This window comes from Globicephala melas, chromosome 15 (assembly GCF_963455315.2).
Source record: "Globicephala melas chromosome 15, mGloMel1.2, whole genome shotgun sequence".
Lineage (NCBI taxonomy): Eukaryota > Metazoa > Chordata > Mammalia > Artiodactyla > Delphinidae > Globicephala > Globicephala melas.
In genome coordinates this window covers 83,362,037-83,383,307 of record NC_083328.1, presented here as the reverse complement: position 1 = coordinate 83,383,307, position 21,271 = coordinate 83,362,037, and the positions used below count along the sequence as shown (strand labels likewise).

The window sequence follows — 21,271 nt, the reverse complement described above, 5'->3', positions numbered from 1 at the left end:
AAAGACTTGCTTTTTAAAAAACATGTTAATCACCAAAATACTGCTGTAAAATTTCATCTGAGGAAATTATATATTTTAAGTCAATTTAGTTAATGTTAAAATGAAAGTAAGTACAATAGAATTTAATGCACAGTTACCTAAAACTATACAGATAATGGAAACAAAGGCCTTTTTTATAAAAGCAAACAAAGGCCTTTTTTATAAAAGCAAGTATATATTAGGTATTTGTAATTAAGATTGTAGCACTGTTAATTACTTTTTAACTGTTTCTAAGGCCCTACACAACATCTTAGTCGCAAACGAATGTACATAGAAGACAATCTAAGTAATCCTGGTGAAGCAGAATTGGAAGAAGAAGAAAGAGCAAACTTGCTTCCCAAGAAAGTGTCTAAAGCAGAAGGTGCAGATCATCACACTTGGAAAGGTAGGTAGAGCAAATGCCTATGTCAAAATGCATTTATTTTTGAAAATGGTTTCTTAGATCTTGAGTGGCTCTACTCACAAAACAAATTCCTTTGTAAAGATAACTTTGTATAAATCCAAGAAGGATAATGCTTTATCACAAAGTTCACTTTACCTGAATAATGTTATAGTAAGGGTCTTTTTACTCATAAATCTCCCTTATCATTCTATCACTGATTACCACAGACAAGTTTTACTAGAGTATGAATTTACTGATAGATGAGTGTGTCACTAAATACTTGGGTTAATAATGTAGTAGTTAAGAACTAGTTTTTTTTAAAAATCAGTCCAAGTATGTTCTATTTTAATGTTACTGTTTCTGCCTTAATTCCCATGCTAGAAGGTTTTTTTAGTTAAGTCAAAATAATATTTTAAATGAAAAATATAGTAGTCTGTCTTTGATTTTATAATCCTTAGATTACATATAGAATCTAAAAATAAGATAGATTTGTTCGCAGCCTCATGACAAATAATGCTGAATTTATAACAATGCATATCTTAATTTTGGCTGATTGTCTTCATTTTTTAGTGTCTGAAAGTTTATCTCCATTATCAACAAATGACTTTTGTATTCCTGGGGAGAACTGGGAAACTGAAATTTCAGGTATAGGGACGATGTGTGAGGAGTTCAATACAGAATTTAGGAGGAAAGTTCATGTGAGTTGTCATTCTTTAAATTATGATTTATATTTGCACCCAATAACATGACAATATGGCACACTTTCTACTAGACTGTCAGTTTGACCCTTTGGCAACAAAACACTTCTTCGTGAACTCACCTTTCCTCATGTACTGGTGAAAAATTGGAATGATTCCTAGGCGAAAAGCCTTATTATCTCATGAGCCCAGTTCCTTTTCTAAAATCTGTGCATTACTTGTATTTTTTTTTTTCTATGGGTTCTCTTTGTCCTATTTTCCTTTTCAGTTTAACATTTTGAGTCTTCTGTGAACTTTCTTTTTTTTTTTCTGAACGATTTTCTTTTCATGCCTAGTCTTTTTAATACATTCTTTAATCTCCACAGCAGTGACTGCTTGTTGAGGGTACTATATTAAAGTATAGAGGATGAGCAGCCTCAGAGAAATCCATTTCACTTTGTTTGTTTCACCAGTTCTGTACCTACATATCCTTAGTTACTGAGGTTCCAACGAGGTGATGTTTACAAAAACACTTTCTAAAATAACTTTTAATTATTATTGTTTTCTCCACCTATCTCTTTTTCTCACATGCCTATATTTAGAGTAGGCAGTTCTTTTTGCCCTCCTGTTAAGATATTTTTCTGCACAGGTTATCAGCCCTATCTCTTCTTTGCCTTTTTCATCTCTTCATGGGTAAAATCTGAAATTATTTAAGATTCTGTATATTTCTTTTGTTTTGATTTGATTTATCCAAGGTCAGTCTCATCTAAACAGAGAAGCCCTGATTCATATATTCTGTTACACATCTGTGACTAGCTGCGAATATATGTTTTTATGAAAAATGGTAATAAATAACTTTGAGTGTGGCTGAAGAGAATTATAATCACTAGCATTTTTGTAAATGTGGAATGGCAGGTACTTATGAAAAGAATCGCCAATCCCAGCCCTCACTCAGCCTTCCTGGTGGGACTAGGCCCTGCTCTGAGCTTATTTATTAACACTTCAGCTGAGATCACTGAGTTTTTAATTTTTCACTTTTCTAAGTTCTTCTTAGGTATTTATATTTCATGGAAAAGGCTTTGGCCTTAATATAGTCTTGGTTAGATTATTATGTTGTAAAGATTTTTCAAGTTAAAAATGAGTATTTTTCAGATCCGCCACAAAATGATGGATTATTTTACTAAACAGTCTTGGAAAACGGCTCAACAACATATAAAAACAGTGGACCATCAGATTCAGGAGTATAGGTCTGTGCTAAAAATCCCTTCTGAAATATTCTAAGTGCTGTGCTATAAGTGCTATCATTAAAAAAAATAATCTCATTTTGTTTCTTTAATAGGATCAAAAAACTTGACAAATTCCAACTCATCATCATAGAGGAGCTGGAGAATTTTGAAAAAGATTCACAGTCTTTAAAAGATTTGGAGAAGGAATTTGTGGTTTGTGCTTTTAAGAGTTTAAAAATAATTTTAAAACCTCATTTTTAAAGAGCTACACTCAGGAAAACTTCTGTTAACCTTCTGCTTGTAGACCACACCATAAATGTTTTTGTTTTTTAGAACATAACTTAATCTTAGATTTTTAGTTAGTTTCATATACATACACTAAAAATACAGACTTAAGTTTATGATGCGGGGGAGGGATAAATTGGGAATTTGGGATTAACAGATACACACTACTATATATAAAATGGATTAACAACAAAGACCTACTATATAGCACAGGGAACTATATTCAATATCTTGTAAGAATCTGAAAAACAACATATATATATGTATGTATAACTGAATCACTTTGCTGTACATCTGAAACACTGTAAATCAACTATACTTCAGTAAATATATATATAAAGTTTATGATGAATACCTTCGATAATAAAGGAGAAAGTCTGAAAGAGTTTGCTTTCAATTTTTTTTTTAGCCGAAAGAGTATAGGACATCTGCAATAGCCAAGTTTTTAAAATTAGGAATAATATAAATATAGTAAATTCTGCTAAGTTTTAATTTTTAGTCATAATTTACTATAATCAGTTTTGTATTTTGAAATTTAGGGCTTTTGGGAAAAGGTATTTCAGAAGTTCAGTGCCTATCATAAAAGTGAACAGCAGAGGTTAGTATGACATTCTTAATGATTAGAATCTATAACGTTAGATTTTATTATAATAGTTTAAAATTAAAATTATATATACTATATTATAGCAATTTAATTTGTTAACTAAAATACAAAGGTAACTTTCATTATTCTATTTGTTAGACTTCACCTTTTAAAAGCTTCATTGGAAAAGAATGTCTTCTACAACACTGATTATGAAGAAACTATTTTTACATCTGAGGTATAAATTTTATATTTTTATATATAATCTCAATATTAGTCAGTCTAACTTGTCTTTTTGCTGTGAAAATTTTATAGTAAATTTCATGGGGGAAATTATTTATTCACAGATGTGTTTGATGAAAGAAAACATGAAAATGCTGCAAGACAGACTTCTTAAGGAAATGGTAAATCAGCTATCTAGTTTGGGTTTTTCAAATGGAATGATCAGTCATGCTTTTATATATTTAAATGGGAAATTCTTCCACAGGTTTTTCTTCTGTCTTTTTGGATTGAGAGAAGCCAGTTTTAGCCCCACTGGGGTTTAGTTCTTTAAGTTTTTAAAATTAAAATGGGAGCAAATTTACAGTAGAAAAATAGGGGTGATTTAAATAATGAGTCCGTCTCCTAAGAAAAGATGGATTTAGAAATTTAAAAATAAGCTAGAAGCATGATTTCTTTGTATGCATCTAAGTACGATGCACTGCAACAGTCCTGATGTGTCTTCTGAAGTCCTGTGTCAGGGAGAACTACCCAGAAAGAACTATTGTCTACTTGGACAAGACTTCATTTCCTTAGATTTGGGGATTAAAGTAGCTGGCTTTCCAAAGGTCTAGTAGACCAGCAACTGCAATCAGGGGTTGGGGGGGGGAAGGTGTCTAAAGGTACTTCTCCAAGTGAACATGCCTTTGGTGTTTTCTCAAAGGTGGAGGCATTTCTATATGTATTTTAGTACTAATCTTTGATACAGGATATTTTAATACAGGATATTTTAATACATTTTTATTAAATTTTAATAGAACCAGTATGCTGATATATAGCAGAGGATCAGGATGTGTGGCTAAGCCAGCCAGTTCAGCTTAAAGCGCATAAGCTAACTAACTAGACTGATTCTTGCTGAAGTTCTTCTCCAGACTAGACTATAGATTTAATATTTAAAGGAAGAAAGTAAAAAATAAATTTCATTGATTTGGGGTTTAAAAGATGAGGTCTTCTCGCAACTGATCATCTAAATTCATCTAAATATATCAGTAATAAGCACATAATTCTGTAGAGATCTAGGAATGGACCCTGGTGAACTGGATAGAATGAACACTGATACATAATATCTTTATTCATAGTATCTAATATCTTGATTTTTTTTTACTGTTTTATTAGATTTTAAAGTTTCACTGTAAAACTACCAAAGTGTGATTTTTTTTCCTTCTTGGCCATAGCAAGAAGAGCAGCTTCTTAATGTACGCAGAGGATTGATGTCATTATTCATGGCTCATGAAAGAAACAATGTGTGATGTCTAGTTGTTATCAACAAGTTTTATCCAGTTATTCCTTTGTGTGTATAGCTGGGGAATACCAGAGTAGCTCTACAAAGAAAATACATGTCACCCAGGCAAGAGTACCTTTGTAGGAACCTCTAAATTCAAAGAAATGTCCTCTAATGGATGAGAAAGAACCTACAGTCACTATGACATGACTCTTGAGACCCAAAGACTTTTGTCTGTACAATACTATTTTTTTTAGAAAGCTTTGGGAAACCAATCAGTAAAAGAAATTGGCTTGTTTGTATAGTAATATTTGCAGGAGACAAATATTGCCAAGTTAACTATACTCATAAACTAATAAACTAAAATTATCATATAAAATATATTTTAAAAGTCAAGTCTGAACTAAAGTATTATTAAAATTTACTAGTTCAGAATATACTACAAGTAATAAAAATTTAGTGATGCATAGAAGGGGGAGGAGTCTGATTTAAAATGCTTCCCTGAGTGTAAATCACTACTTTCAGCACACTGTTGGAGAGTATATTTATTCAGTTATGGCTCCATTGTATTAGAAGGCACTAACTAGCCTAAAATAGTTAACATGTCTATCTAGAATTAAAATGGTATTAACTCGCAGCAGGCTGTTTCGACAAGTACTTTTTAAGCCCTAGTGTTCATTGTAATAATATATTTTGCTAGATTAATGTATAAAAATGAATATACATTTATTTGCTTTAATTATATAATAAAGTTGAAATAAATGCTGTCACTGGGATTTTATACAATTATTTTACTTTATAAGTCATTTTCCTGTTTTATGAACATTGGATCAAGCAAAATATCCTCCAATCAATCAGACATCTGAAGTGTACCACCACGCAGCCTCACTCACTGTGGCACTTACCTGCTTCATGGTAGCAGAGTATTTGGATATTACCGGTATTTAAATACAGTGGTACAGGCTGCTTAGTCTAGATAAGCAAAGGAAGACCCTTCACATCTTAGCTTTATCCCATTGCTAGCATCAGCTAAGATTTACTGATTGATTGATATGGTAGCAGGGATTCTATGTCAAGAAACAGTGACAGGTCTGCTGTAATATTAACTACTACTCAGGAGTTGAAACTCCATGTTGCCCTGTGAGACTTCTTTAGAATCAATCCCATCGTGACACACATCCTTGTTTGCCTCATCCTTGGCCAGACTTCCAAGACTCCTAAATAATACATTATACTAATTCCTATACTGTGCTGTATGTGTAATCCTACCCAGGTTCCTACTTCCTCCCAGCTCTTTAAACCGTTCTGCTGTGACCCTGTCATGACCATAGTTGTGCCCTGAATCTCAACTTCAAACATCATCACCCCAGCCTGCTTTCTAGAGTAGTCCCAGGCTGTTCACTCCACCACTCCTCTGCTATTGCCTGTTAGTTACCCTTCTTGTCTGTCCTTCTTTCCTTACCGATTCTAGAGTCCTTAGTCCAAAATAAGTCTCTTGCCCTCTCTCCTCTCCTCAACTTTATCCACTAGTTCATACCCCTCATTCCACAACCTGAACATCACTTGAGAAGTATAATCAAGGTTTAAATTTATGACTACATATTTCTTTTTTTTTTTTTTTTTGCGGTACGCGGGCCTCTCACTGTCGTGGCCTCTCCCGTTGCGGAGCACAGGCTCTGGACGCGCAGGCTCAGCGGCCATGGCTCACGGGCCCAACCGCTCCGCGGCATGCGGGATCTTCCCGGACCGGGGCACGGACCCGTGTCCCCTGCATCGGCAGGCGGACTCTCCACCACTGCGCCACCAGGGAAGCCCTATGACTACCTATTTCAAGTGGCTACACAGCATTGATCAGTAATCCTTATTCTGCCCTGTTCAACTGCCTTCACCATGTTTCCAGAGTATTACTGTATATCAGTACCTCCTTAATTCGTTACCTTTTAGGGGATGGACTTACCTCATACTTTCCTCATCTCTTCTCCCTAAAATCTAACATGTTACCTGCATCAATACTGGCATTTCTGATTTCTCACATGTTCCAATGGCAGAATAGCCTCATTAGTTCAGGACAATCTAATACCCCTGGCTAGTGCTCTGAATCCTGTTGTCTGACTTCTCTCTACTGATGTGTATAGCCCACACTTATTTTTATTTACTTTTATTTTTTAAAAAGGACTTTGACAACAAGTTCCTCTTTAACTGCTGCCCTCCCTATGTAATTCTCTACTCACCCTCACACAGAACGTATCAAAAGAATTTTCGCGAGTTACTATCTCAACCCACTTCTTCTTTGCCCCTTACCTACCTCCCCTCAGTCCAGCTTCTGTCCCTACAATTTCACTGAGATAGCTTTTATCAAAATCACCAGTTATTTTACCAAATCTTATCTCTGTGTACTTCTCACGCAGCTTCTCAGTACCATTCCACAGTTAAAAACCCCCTTGGCTGGCACATATTTTCCACCCTTTCTTGGCTTATTTCTGGCTTCCCTTAATAGGGGGCTCAATCCTAGTCTATCACTTCAATCTATACCTTCTCCTTAGGTAATTTCATCTTTGTATTGATGACTTCCAAATGTAGAAACATGCTGACCTTCACTTTGGACATTAGAATGTCATATACACTACTTTATTGATAGTTTTAATAAACATCTCAATTCTCCAAACAACTCGATTTCTCTCTCAGCAGCAGTCCCTCTCACCACCAGAGAAAAGAAAAAATAAACCTGTCCTTCCATCTCAGTAAATGTCACTTTTATCCACCCAACTATTCAAGCCAAAACCTAGAAGTAATTCCTGATTGCTCCGTTTCTTTTGGCCGGTTAATCAATCAACAAGTCCTGCAGATTGTACTGCCAAAAATATGTTCTACATATGTATACTTTCTGTCACTTCCACTGTCACTACCTTTGACAGTGTCAACATCATTTCTCACATAGACAATTTCAACAGCCTCCTAAATTGCTTTCCAGTGTTCATACTTGCCTTTTTACAACCCTTTATGCACTTAGCAGCCAATATGTTCTTGCTAAATCATAAATCATACCATGCTTCTGACTCCGTATGTAAAACTCTCCAGTGAAAATACATTCTTAACCAATGGGTCAAAGAAGAAATCACAAAGGAGATTAGAAAATACTTGGGGACAAATGAAAATGCAACACATTCAAAGCAGCGCTCAGAGAAATTTACAGCTGTACATTTATATACATTAAAAATGAAGAAAGATCTCAAATTAATAACCTAACTTTATAACTTTAAAGAACTAGGAAAAGACCAAACTACACCCAAAGCTGTCAGAAGGATGGAAATAATAGATATTAGAGTTTTTTTAAAAAGAATAGAAAACAGAAAATAAATAAAACCAAAAGCTGATTCTTTGAAAGTTCTTCATTAAGTCTTAGTGATGCAAACACAGACAGCTGAGTGGGTCTTTTATCTCCTGCCAGGACCCTGACTGACACCCCAGATGACACAGAGCCTGCCTGCCCTGCCCACTTTTCTCTCCTCACAGCCTCCTTAGGGAGACTGAGCTATTATCTCCATCCCACACATCGTGACTCTTCCTTTGCCAGGCTGAGGCCCCCTCCTCCCTCCCAGAACCATCTTTGCCGGTCTTATGGCTAATAAAGACCTGGGTTTTACCTGCACCTCTCCTCCCTCTGCCCTCGCTCCAAGAGATGAGACAGATCACTTCTCAGTCAGCAAGTAGGCGACACCCGTGGGCACACACATGGTGGGAGGCATAGGCATGGCTCCGAGCTGGCTGCCTTCCCCCCTTCACTCACCCCCAGGGCTCCAACCAGGAGTCCTGTCTGGAAGCTGGAACTGGCCAAGGGCCACTTGAGTGGGACAGGGAGAAGAAAAGGAAGGCCTGGGGTGAGGAGAGGGAGGTACTTGCTCTGAGACTGGGTCCTCTCTAGACCTTTGCCCTCTTCCCCCACCATCGCCTCCCTTTGGTTGAACAGCCCTGAACCATGCGGTCAATATTGTCGGCAGCCCAAGGCCAAGTTTGCACAAAACCCATGTGTCCTTTGGGAAATGTGATGCCAGTGTTCGTGTATAACCCCCTCCTATCTAGGTCTGAGGTCCTTGGAAATGGAACCCTAAAAGGAGAAAATCTGGAAGACACCTCCTGGAGTACTGCAAATCTGAGCCATGGGGCTTCATGAGCAAACTTATGGAAGTTATTATCCCAACTTTGACTTGAGGAAGTCATCTAAGCAGAGAATCTAAGGAAGTCTTTTGGTGGCTCTGCCTCCCCCCACTTCCACCACTGTCTCCCACCCCCAATTCCCCCCTCCCCCAGATCTAACCTCCCTCCCTCCCTCCCTCCAACTACAGCTTCAGTCCCCAGGGCCAAGACTAAGGTGACAAATGAGGCACTTGCCTTGGGGGCAGAATTTTAAGGGGATGCCAAAAAAATGCATCAGTCAAGATAAATAATATCTTAATGCAATATTTTAAGAAATCAAAATCAATGCCAAAAATCCAAGATGAACAAAATAGCAAATTTTAAAATAAACTAAATTTAGAAAGGGGGAAAAAAGTTGATTCTTTGAAAAGATCAAGAAAATTGATAAAACATTAGTTAGACTGCCTAAGAGCAACAGAAGACTAAACTTTCTAAAATCAGAAATGAAAATTGGGAATATTACTACTGACCTTACAAAAACAGGATTACAAGAGAATTATGAACGACTGTATGCCAACAAATTAGACAGCTTGTATGAAATGGATGAATTCTTAGAAACACTAACTACCAAAACTGATTCAGGAAGAAACAGAAAATCTGAACAGACTTACAACAAGTAAAGAGATTTAATCAGTAATCAAAAACCTCCCAGCAAAGAATTCTACCGAACATTTAAAGAAGAATTAATACCAGTCCTTCTCAAATGCTTCCAGAAAACAGAAGAGGGAACATTCCTAACTCATTCTATGAGGCCAGCAATACCTTGCTACCAAAGTCAGATAAAGACGTCACAAGAAAATTACAGACCAATATCCCTTATGAATATAAATGTAAAATCTTCAACGAAATACTAGCAAACTGAATCCAGAAGCATATTAAAAGGAGTATATTTAATGAAGGAGTTGAAAGATCTGAACACTGAAAACTACAAAACATTATTGAAAGAAAGAAGACCTAAGTAAGTGGAAAAGACATCCCATGGTCATCCCATCCGACTGCAAGACTTAACACTGTTAAATGGCAATACTCTCTCAAGCACTCTACACAGTTAATGGAATCCCTATCAAAATTCCAAGCCCTTTCTGCAGAAATGAAAAAGCCAATCCTAAAGATCACACAGAAATGGAAGGGACCCAACATCGCAAAACAACGTTGATAGAAGAATGATAAAGTTGGAGGACTCACAGTTCCCAATTTCATACTTACTACAAAGCTAAATTAAAACAGTATGGTACCTACAGAAGGGTAGACATAACAGAGCAATGAAATAGAATTGAGAGTCTAGCAAAAATCCTATTCATCTATGGTCAGTTGAGTTTCAAGGTGGTGCCTGGAAACCTTGGCAAGGGTGCCAAGACCATTTGGTGGAGAAATAATAGTCTCTTCAACCAATGGTTATGGGACAACTGGATAGCCACATGCCAAACAATAAAACTGGACTCATCCACCTCACCTTACACCATATATAAAAATTAACGTTAAATGGATCAAAAACCTAAAAGTAAGAGCTAAGACTATAAAACCCGTAGGAAAAAAACATAGTAAATCTTCATGACCTTGGATTTGGCAATGGATTCTTAGATATGACACCAAAAACACCAGCAACAGAAAAAAAATGTAATTTGGACTTCATCAAAATATTTTTTTAAAAAAGGACTTCTGTGCATCAAAGAATACTTTCATGAAAGGAAAAAAGAACAACCTACAGAATGGGAGAAAATATTTGCAAATCATATATCTCATTAGGGTCTAGTATCCAAAATATACAAAAAATACTTACAGCTCAACAACAAAATGACAATCTGATTAAAATATATGGGCAAAGGACTGGATAAACAGTTCTCCAGAGAAGACATACCAATGTCCAACAAACACATGAACATATACTGAGCATCATTAGTCATTAGGAAAATGGAAGTCAAAACCATAATGAGATCCCAACTTTATACCCGCTAGGATGGTTAGAATCAAAAAAACAGAAAGTAAGTGTTGGCAAGGATGTGCAGGAATTGGAACGCTTGTGCATTTCTGGGGGAATGTAGAATAATGCAGCCACTCTGGAAAACAATTTGGTGGTTCCTCAAAAAGTTAAGCAAGGGGGCTTCCCTGGTGGTGCAGTGGTTAAGAATCCGCCTGCCAATTCAGGGGACACTGGTTCGATCCCTGGTCTGGGAAGATCCCAGATGCCATGGAGCAACTAAGCCCATGCGCCACAACTACTGAGCCTGCGCTCTAGAGCCTGCGAGCCACAACTACTGAGCCTGGGTGCCACAACTACTGAAGCCCGCACGCCTAGGGCCTGTGCTCTGCAACAAGAGAAGCTACTGCAATGAGAAGCCCGCGCATCGCAACAAAGAGTAGCCCCTGCTCGCCGCAACTAGAGAAAGCCCGTGCACAGCAATGAAGAAGCCAGTGCAGCCAAAAATAAAATAAATTTTTTAAAAGAAGAAAAATTGTACAATTAAAAAAAAGTTAGACAAGGAATTATCATATGACTCAGCAATTCCACTCTTAGTTATATACCCAAAAGGATTGAAAACAGATACTTAACAAATACTTTTGTAAAAGAATGTCCACAATAGCACTATTCACAATAGCTAAAAGGTGGAAACAGCCCAAATGGCCATCAGATAAACAAACATGTAGTAAATCTATGCAATGGAATATTTTTCAGCCGTAAGAGGAAGGAAGTATTGATTAATGTTAGTGTGAATGAATCTCAAAAGCATTAGGCTAAGTGAAAGAAAATAGACACAAAAGGTCACATATGATTCAATTTACATGTAATATCCAGGAATTATAAATTCATAGAATCAGAAAGCAGGTTAGTGTTTGGTAAGGGGAGAACGAGGAGTAGCTACCTAAAGGGCATGGGGTCTTCTTCGGGTGTGATGAAAATGTTCTGGAACTAGACAGAAGTGGTGGCCGTATGACTTTGTGAATGTATTAGATGCCACTGAACTGTATTCTTTAACACTGTTAGTTTCATGTTATCTCCTTTTCACCTGAATTAAAAAACAACAACAAAGAACCTCTCCAGAGGTTTTCTGTGCCCGTAAAACCCAACCTTTATATCATGGCCTAAAAGGCCGTACATGAGCTAGCATCTGCCTCTTTCTTCACTCTTATTTCCTACTCCTTTCTTCTTGTACAGTATACTTCAAAAATTCTATGGGGACAGGAACCTTGTCTACCTTGTTCATCACTATTTCCAGAACCTAAAAAGAGTGCCTGGAAAAGCAGGCTTGCACAGTGTGAATAAGTGAGTGAACAGATGTAGTGTTTCTAGGGAGGAATTTGCTAAGTACAGAGAGGGCCAATGTGCCTCCTAAAACTCTTCAGATCCTCAGATCCCGTATAATGTTGGTATTTCTATTAAAATTGATAAAGTATTAGTCAACCAGCCATATGAGCCATCTATTATGTGACATGTACTGTGCTCAGCTCTATATACAAAGGTAAGAAATGAACCCTCTCCTTGTACTTAAAAATGGTATCTATCTGTTTTTAAAGCGGTCATGTAGAATCATATGGATTTCTTTTTTATTGGCACCTTTGAAGAATTGTGTAGGCAAATCAGAGGTACACAGGCTGCATTACCAAAGACGATGTCGTATTTGTAATGGTTAGTTTCTGTTTTTTAAAAACATATTAGGTCAAGGGGCTTCCCTGGTGGCGCAGTGGTTGAGAGTCTGCCTACTGATGCAGGGGACACGGGTTCGTGCCCCGGTCTGGGAGGATCCCACATGCCATGGAGCGGCTGGGCCCGTGAGCCATGGCCACTGAGCCTGTGCGTCCAGAGCCTGTGCTCCGCAACAGGAGAGGCCACAACAGTGAGGGGCCCGCGTACCGCAAAAAACAAAACAAAAAACAAAAGAACATATTAGGTCAAAAGAGCCAATGGAAATATTTTAAAACAACATCTAGAGGGAAATAACTCAATATTTTTTTCAGGAATACAAATGTGTTGAATGAGATCTATATGTTGTACTATCTTAAACTGTAGATAATATAATTTTGGTTTATGCTGTGATAGCAATAATTTGAAATAAACGGAAGTTGGAGCACTGTCACACTAATGACACATGTGCCTTTAATACCAACAGGGCCTGTGTTAGTTTTACCTAACTTGATGTGCATTCTACGCACGTCAAATAACTACTGTCAGTGTGAGCTTATGAGTCTGAAATTTGTAACAGATTTATTAAAATTTCAAGCTTATTTAGAAACAAAATTAACTGTTTGTTCTGTGTAATTCAACATTTTCTATTATATATTTATTTAAAAGTTAAAAAAAGTTTTTAGACCAGGAGTTGGCAAACTCTTTTTTAAAGGGCTATACAGTAAATGTTTTAGGTCAAAAAGGTAAATTTGAGGGTATCATGTAGGTACTTGTTTAAACATGTCAAATGTAACCTTTTAAAAATGTAACAATTCTGGGCAGGAGACGCTAAGGCTGCTGCTGCCGCCACCAACGGGCCTGTGTGCGAGCACGTCACTATCCACACCCCTCTTCCGGGGAGCCTGTGCAGCCCGCCACTGCCAGGTTCCTGGGATCCAGGGACAACTTCCCCGGGAGAACACACGGCGGGCCTCAGGCTGGTGCAACATCACGCCGGCCTCTACCGCCGCAGGCCCGCCCCGCATGCCGTGCCCCTCCCTCCCCCCCGGGCTGAGTGCGCCAGAGCCCCCAAATCAGCGGTTCCTTTAACCCTGTCCTGTGTGAGCAAAAACAGACGCCCTCCAGCGACATACACGCAGAGAGGGGCCAAATCCAAAGCTGAGCGGCTGGGAGCTGTGAGAACAAAGAAGAGAAAGGGAAATCTCTCCCAGCAGCCTCAGAAGCAGCGGATTAAAGCTCCACAATCAACTTCATGTACCCTGCATCTGTGGAATACCTGCATAGACAACAAATCATCCCAAATTGAGGAGGTGGACTTTGAGAGCAAGATCTATGACTTTTTCCCCTTTTCCTCTTTTTCCGTGTGGATGAAAGGCTCTTGGAGCTGCAGCCAGGAGTCAGTGCTGTGCCTCGGAGGGGGGACAGCCAACTTCAGGACACTGGTCAACAAGAGACCTCTCGGCTCCACATAATACATAATATCAAACGGGGAAAATCTCCCAGAGATCTCCATCTCAACACCAGCACCCAGCTTCACTCAACGACCAGCAAGATACAGTGCTGGACAACCTATGCCAAACAACTAGCAAGACAGAAACACAACCCCACCCATTAGCAGAGAGGCTGCCTAAAATCATAGTAAGTCCACAGACACCCCAAAACACACCACCAGCTGTGGACCTGCCCACTAGAGAGACAAGATCCAGCCTCATCCACCAGAACACAGGCACTAGTCCCCTCCACCAGGAAGCCTACACAACCCACTGAACCAACCTTAGCCACTGGGGACAGACATCAAAAACAACGGGAACTACGAACCTGCAGCATGCAAAAAGGAGACCCCAAACACAGTAAGATAGCAAAATGAGAAGACAGAAAAACACACAGCAGATGAAGGAGCAAAATAAAAATGCACCAGACCTAACAAATGAAGAGGAAATAGGCGTCTACCTCAAAAAGAATTCAGAATAATGATAGTAAAGATGATCCAAAATCTTGGATATAGAATGGACAAAATGCAAGAAACAGTTAACAAGGACCTAGAAGAACTACAGATGAAACAAACCATGATAAACAACACAATAAATGAAATGAAAAAGACTCTAGATGGGATCAATAGCAGAATAACTGAGGCAGAAGAACGGATAAGTGACCTGGAAGATAAAATAGTGGAAATAACTACTGCAGAGCAGAATAAAGAAAAAAGAATGAAAAGAACTGAGGACAGTCTCAGAGACCTCTGGGACAACATTAAACGCACCAACATTCGAATTATAGGGATTCCAGAAGAAGAAGAGAAAAAGAAAGGGACTGAGAAAATATTTGAAGAGATTATAGTTGAAAACTTCCCTAATATGGGAAAGGAAATATTTAATCAAGTCCAGGAAGCACAAAGAGTCCCATACAGGATATATCCAAGGAGAAATATGCCAAGACACATATTAATCAAACTGTCAAAAATTAAATACAAAGAAAGCATATTAAAAGCAGCAAGGGAAAAACAACAAATAACACACAAGGGAATCCCCATAAGGTTAACAGCTGATCTCTCAGCAGAAACTCTGCAAGCCAGAAGACAGTGGCAGGACATACTGAAAGTGATGAAGGAGAAAAACCTGCAACCAAGATTACTCTACCCAGCAAGGATCTCATTCAGATTTGAGGGAGAAATTAAAACCTTTACGAACAAAAGCTGAGAGAGTTCAACACCACCAAACCAGCTTTACAACAAATACTAAAGGAACTTCTCTAGGCAAGAAACACAAGAGAAGGAAAAGACCTATAATAACGAACCCAAAACAATTTAGAAAATGGGAATAGAAACATACATATCAATAATTACCTTAAATGTAAATGGACTAAATGCTCCCACCAAAAGACACAGATTGCCTGAATGGATACAAAAACAAGACCCGTATATATGCTGTCTACAAGAGACCCACTTCAGACCTAGAGACACATACAGACTGAAAGTAAGGGGATGGAAAAAGATATTCCATGCAAAAGGAAACCAAAAGAAAGCTGGAGTAGCAATTCTCATATCAGACAAAATAGACTTTAAAATAAAGACTATTAGAAGAGACAAAGAAGGACACTACATAATGATCAAGGGATTGATCCAAGAAGAAGACACAACAATTGTAAATATTTATGCACCCAACATAGGAGCACCTTAATACATAAGGCAAATACTAACAGCCATAAAAGGGGAAATCCACAGTAACACATTCATAGTAGGGGACTTTAACACCCCACTTTCTCCAATGGACAGGTCATCGAAAATGAAAATAAATAAGGAAACACAAGCTTTAAATGATATACTAAACAAGATGGACTTAATTGATACTTATAGGACACTCCATCCAAAAACAGAATACACATTTTTCTCAAGTGCTCATGGAACATTCTCCAGGATAGATCATATCTTGGGTCACAAGTCAAGCCTTGGTAAATTTAAGAAAATTGAAATTGTATCAAGTATCTTTTCCGACCACAACGCCATGAGACTAGATTTCAATTACAGGAAAAGATCTATAAAAAATACAAACACATGGAGGCTAAACAATACACTACTTAATAATGGAGTGATCACTGAAGAAATCAAAGAGGAAATTAAAAAATACCTAGAAACAAATGACAATGGAGACACAATGACCCAAAACCTATGGGATGAGCAAAAGCAGTTCTAAGAGGGAAGTTTATAGCAATACAAGCCCACCTTAAGAAGCAGAAAACATCTCGAATAAACAACCTAACCTTGCACCTAAAGCAATTAGAAAAAGAAGAACAATAAAACCCCAAAGTTAGCAGAAGGAAAGAAATCATAAAAATCAGATCAGAAAGAAATGAAAAAGAAATAAAGGACACCATAGCAAAGATCAATAAAACTAAAAGCTGGTTCTTTGAGAAGATAAACAAAATAGATAAACCATTAGCCAGACTCATCAAGAACAAAAGGGAGAAGACTCAAATCAATAGAATTAGAAATGAAAAGGAGAAGTAACAACTGACACTGCAGAAATACAAAAGATCATGAGAGATTACTATAAGCAAATCTATGCCAATAAAATGGACAACCTGGAAGAAACGGACAAATTCTTAGAAATGCACAACCTGCCAAGACTGAATCAGGAAGAAATAGAAAATATGAACAGACCAATCACAAGCACTGAAATTGACACTGTGATTAAAAATCTTCCAACAAACAAAATCCCTGGACCAGATGGCTTCACAGGCGAATTCTATCAAACATTTAGAGAAGTGCTAACACCTGTCCTTCTCAAACTCTTCCAAAATATAGCAGAGGGAGGAACATTCCCAAATTCCTTCTACGAGGCCTCCATCACCTTGATACCAAAACCAGACAAGGATGTCACAAAGAAAGAAAACTACAGGTCAATATCACTGATGAACATTGATGCAAAAATCCTCAACAAAATACTAGCAAACAGAATCCAACAGCACATTAAAAGGATCACACAAAATGATCAAGTGGGGTTTATTCCAGGAATGCAAGGATTCTTCAATATACGCAAATCTATCAATGTGATACACCATATTAACAAATTGAAGGAGAAAAACCATATGATCATCTCAATAGATGCAGAGAAAGCTTTCGACAAAATTCAACACCCATTTATGATAAAAACCCTGCAGAAAGTAGGCATAGAGGGAACTTTCCTCAACATAATAAGGGCCATATATGACAAGCCCACAGCCAACATCATCCTCAATGGTGAAAAACCATTTCATTAAGATCAGGAGCAAGACAAGGTTGCCCACTCTTACCACTCTTACTCAACATAGTTTTGGAAGTTTTAGCCACAGCAATCAGCCACAGCAATCAGGAAATAAAAGGAATCCAAATCGGAAAAGAAGAAGTAAAGCTGTCACTGTTTGCAGATGACATGATACTATACATAGAGAATCCTAAAGATGCTACCAGAAAACTACTAGAGCTAATCAATGAATTTGGTAAAGTAGCAGGATACAAAATTACTGCACAGAAATCTCTGGCATTCCTACACACTAATGATGAAAAATCTGAAAGCGAAATCAAGAAAACACTCCCATTTACGACTGCAACAAAAAGAATAAAATATCTAGGAATAAACCTACCTAAGGAGACAAAAGACCTGTATGCAGAAAACTATAAGACACTGATGAAAGCAATTAAAGATGATACAAATAGATGGAGAGATATACCATGTTCTTGGATTGGAAGAATCAACATTGTGAAAATGACTCTACTACCCAAAGCAATCTATAGATTCAGTGCAATCCCTATCAAACTACCACTGGCATTTTTCACAGAACTAGAACAAAAAATTTCACAATTTGTATGGAAACACAAAAGACCCCGAATATCCAAAGGAATCTTGAGAATGAAAAACGGAGCTGGAGGAATCAGGCTCCCTGACTTCAGACTATACTACAAAGCTACAGTAATCAAGACAGTATGGTACTGGCACAAAAACAGAAAGATAGATCAATGGAACAGGATAGAAAGCCCAGAGATAAACCCATGCACATATGGTCACCTTATCTTTGATAAAGGAGGCAGGAATGTACAGTGGAGAAAGGACAGCCTCTTCAATAAGTGGTGCTGGGAAAACTGGACAGGTACATGTAAAAGTATGAGATTAGATCACTCCCTAACACCATACACAAAACTAAGCTCAAAATGGATTAAAGACCTAAATGTAAGGCCAGAAACTATCAAACTCTTAGAGGAAAACATAGGCAGGACACTCTATGACATAAATCACAGCAAGGTCCTTTTTGACCCACCTCCTAGAGAAATGGAAATAAAAACAAAAATAAACAAATGGGACCTAATGAAACTTCAAAGCTTTTGCACAGCAAAGGAAACCATAAACAAGACCAAAAGATAACCCTCAAAATGGGAGAAAATATTTGCAAATGAAGCAACTGACAAAGGATTAATTTCCAAAATTTACAAGCAGCTCATGCAGCTCAATAACAAAAAAACAACCCAATCCAAAAATGGGCAGAAGACCTAAATAGACATTTCTCCAAAGAAGATATACAGACTGCCAACAAACACATGAAAGAATGCTCAACATCATTAATCATTAGAGAAATGCAAATCAAAACTACAATGAGATATCATCTCACACCAGTCAGAATGGCCATCATCAACAAATCTAGAAACAATAAATGCTGGAGAGGGTGTGGAGAAAAGGGAACACTCCTGCACTGCTGGTGGGAATGTGAATTGGTTCAGCCACTATGGAGAACAGTATGGAGGGTCCTTAAAAAACTACAAATAGAACTACCATACGACCCAGCAATCCCACTACTGGGCATATACCCTGAGAAAACCAAAATTCAAAACGAGTCATGTATACCAAAATGTTCATTGCAGCTCTATTTACAATAGCCCGGAGATAGAAACAACCTAAGTGCCCATCATCGGATGAATGGATAAAGAAGATGTGGCACATATATACAATGGAATATTACACAGCCATAAAAAGAAACGAAATTGAGCTATTTTTAATGAGGTGGATAGACCTAGAGTCTGTCATACAGAGTGAAGTAAGTCAGAAAGAGAAAGACAAATAGCGTATGCTAACACATATATATGGAATTTAAGAAAAAAATATGTCATGGAGAACCTAGGGGTAAGACAGGAATAAAGACACAGACCTACTGGAGAACGGACTTGAGGATATGGGGAGCGGGAAGGGTGAGCTCTGACAGGGCGAGAGAGAGGCATGGACATATATACACTAACAAACGTAAGGTAGATAGCTAGTGGGAAGCAGCCACATGGCACAGGGATATCGGCTCGGTGCTTTGTGACCGCCTGGAGGGGTGGGATAGGGAGGGTGGGAGGGAGGGAGACGCAAGAGGGAAGAGATATGGGAACATATGTATATGTATAACTGATTCACTTTGTTATAAAGCAGAAACTAACACACCATTGTAAAGCAATTATACCCCAATAAAGATGTTAAAAAAAACCCACAAAAATAAATACACACACACACACACACACAAAAAGAAAGAACCAGTACAACTCAAATGAGCCAACAATAAGACATTTGCATGGAAAATTAATGTCACAATGTTGTACAAATACACAACTCCTTGAATGCCTAAAGTGAAGAAGACTGAGAATGTCAAGTGCTAGCATGGATATGGAATAATGGAACTCTCATTCATTGTTAATGGGAATGCAAGGTGGTGCAGCCACCTTGGAAAACAATTTAACATGTATTAAAAACTTAAACATATATTTAGCATATATCCCAGAAATCCCACTCTAGATAATAAAAAAAAAGTAACAATTCTTAGCTTGCAGACCATTAAAAAAAAAAAAAAGTCAGATTTGGTCTGTGGGCTGTAGTCTGCAAGACCCCTAGTTTAGAAGAAACATTTTGAAGATCAGATCTCTGTTCTTTACTACAAAATTTATTCCTCAATTTATCTTACTATAGTGATTTAAATCAATTTTGCATTAGTAGATGTTAATGATTATGTTAAATAACTAATATAGCTAACATTTCTTGATTTTCCTATTTCAAACATACTAAAAAATAAATAAGCATTGTTGCTAATGACTTATACGTCTTACCTGGATCACAATTTAACACGATGTTGGTGCAGGTTTACGACACTTCAATTAAATGGAGCTGTACAATGGTTAACTGTTCCAGAAGAACACATGGGAAGGGTCACGGAAGAGAGAAAAAATTTTGCAGCATTAGTATAGCCAGGCAGAAACTTAAATACTAAACTCTACAGACATCACTACAGAGACTTAAATGCCACCCAATCCTGATACCATAGATGCCCAGCACATCCTTGAGGGGGCAGTAGACTGTGGTTTTCGTCTAGCATTTAATTCTTCCTTAAACTGGCAGTCTAGGGTGACGAATTCTGCTGTCTCTCACCTCAGGGCCTAGGGTGAAGCTCTCCAAGTTGCTAGAGATATTTCTTCAGCCATTCCATCAGCACCACCTAATAACAGCTAACCCAGTCAGAGTTATCATATGTGAGTTCATATTTATGTCTAGGTTCATTAACATATTGAATTAAAATGTAAGCATGGAAGAATCATAAGTGCTATGAATAAACACCTAAAATAGAAGTCTGAGCAATGTAAAAATTGGAGCAAACTGTTAGGTCCTTCCTGACAGGAAGGACCTGAAGTCAGTTTGACTTTCCGTAAGTTCAGCTGTTTATGAGCATCTTCTGAGATGTTTCTTTCACGTGAAAAACTCTGAAAAAAAATTTTGGAAAAAAAAACTGGGTAAATGGGTATTGGAATAATGTGGGACTAGTAATTTTAACAGTATAATTAGAATTTTGCATTTCTGCACTTTGCTATTGAAGAACTGTGGATATGTAGCTAAAAACTGACTTTCAAACTTCCAATATATATTAGAATAAATTTAGACTTGTAATTACCATATATTTCCACACGGTGGACCTCTTGATGCTAGGTGTTTTTTAATCCATTTCTATTGTCCAAAAATTACATAATATAATTTTAAAGCCCCTTTAAAATTTTTGAAATGTACTTTTTTTTACAAAGTCATACAATGTACTGTTCTCCCTATCATACTGGCTTAGAACTTGATGCTTCGAAACGTGATTCAATTTCCTGTCACAAAATTACCAGTTAAGTTTTTAAAGTCTTTTAAACTCCTTAAAAGCAATTTCTTTAATGACTTAATTTTGTTTACTTTAACAGTCATTTTATTTTGTTAAAATAAAAATAAGTTATAAAGTCAATGCACAAAAACCGCATT

The 21,271-nt window shown here is 37.5% G+C and overlaps 1 protein-coding gene across 1 annotated transcript in view; it reads left to right on the top strand.

Annotated features, from left to right (window-relative positions):
* Positions 1-5,335, top strand: part of SYCP2 (synaptonemal complex protein 2) — a 58,571-nt gene extending 53,236 nt beyond the window's left edge. Inside the window, exons 35-42 of the mRNA XM_070043632.1 lie at positions 275-424; positions 992-1,119; positions 2,251-2,345; positions 2,438-2,537; positions 3,149-3,207; positions 3,352-3,430; positions 3,540-3,596; positions 4,626-5,335. Of these exons, the coding sequence (XP_069899733.1) occupies positions 275-424; positions 992-1,119; positions 2,251-2,345; positions 2,438-2,537; positions 3,149-3,207; positions 3,352-3,430; positions 3,540-3,596; positions 4,626-4,700 (743 nt within the window). The 3' untranslated portion in view covers positions 4,701-5,335. The remainder of the gene's footprint in view (positions 1-274; positions 425-991; positions 1,120-2,250; positions 2,346-2,437; positions 2,538-3,148; positions 3,208-3,351; positions 3,431-3,539; positions 3,597-4,625) is intronic.
* The last annotated feature ends 15,936 nt before the right edge of the window (positions 5,336-21,271 follow it).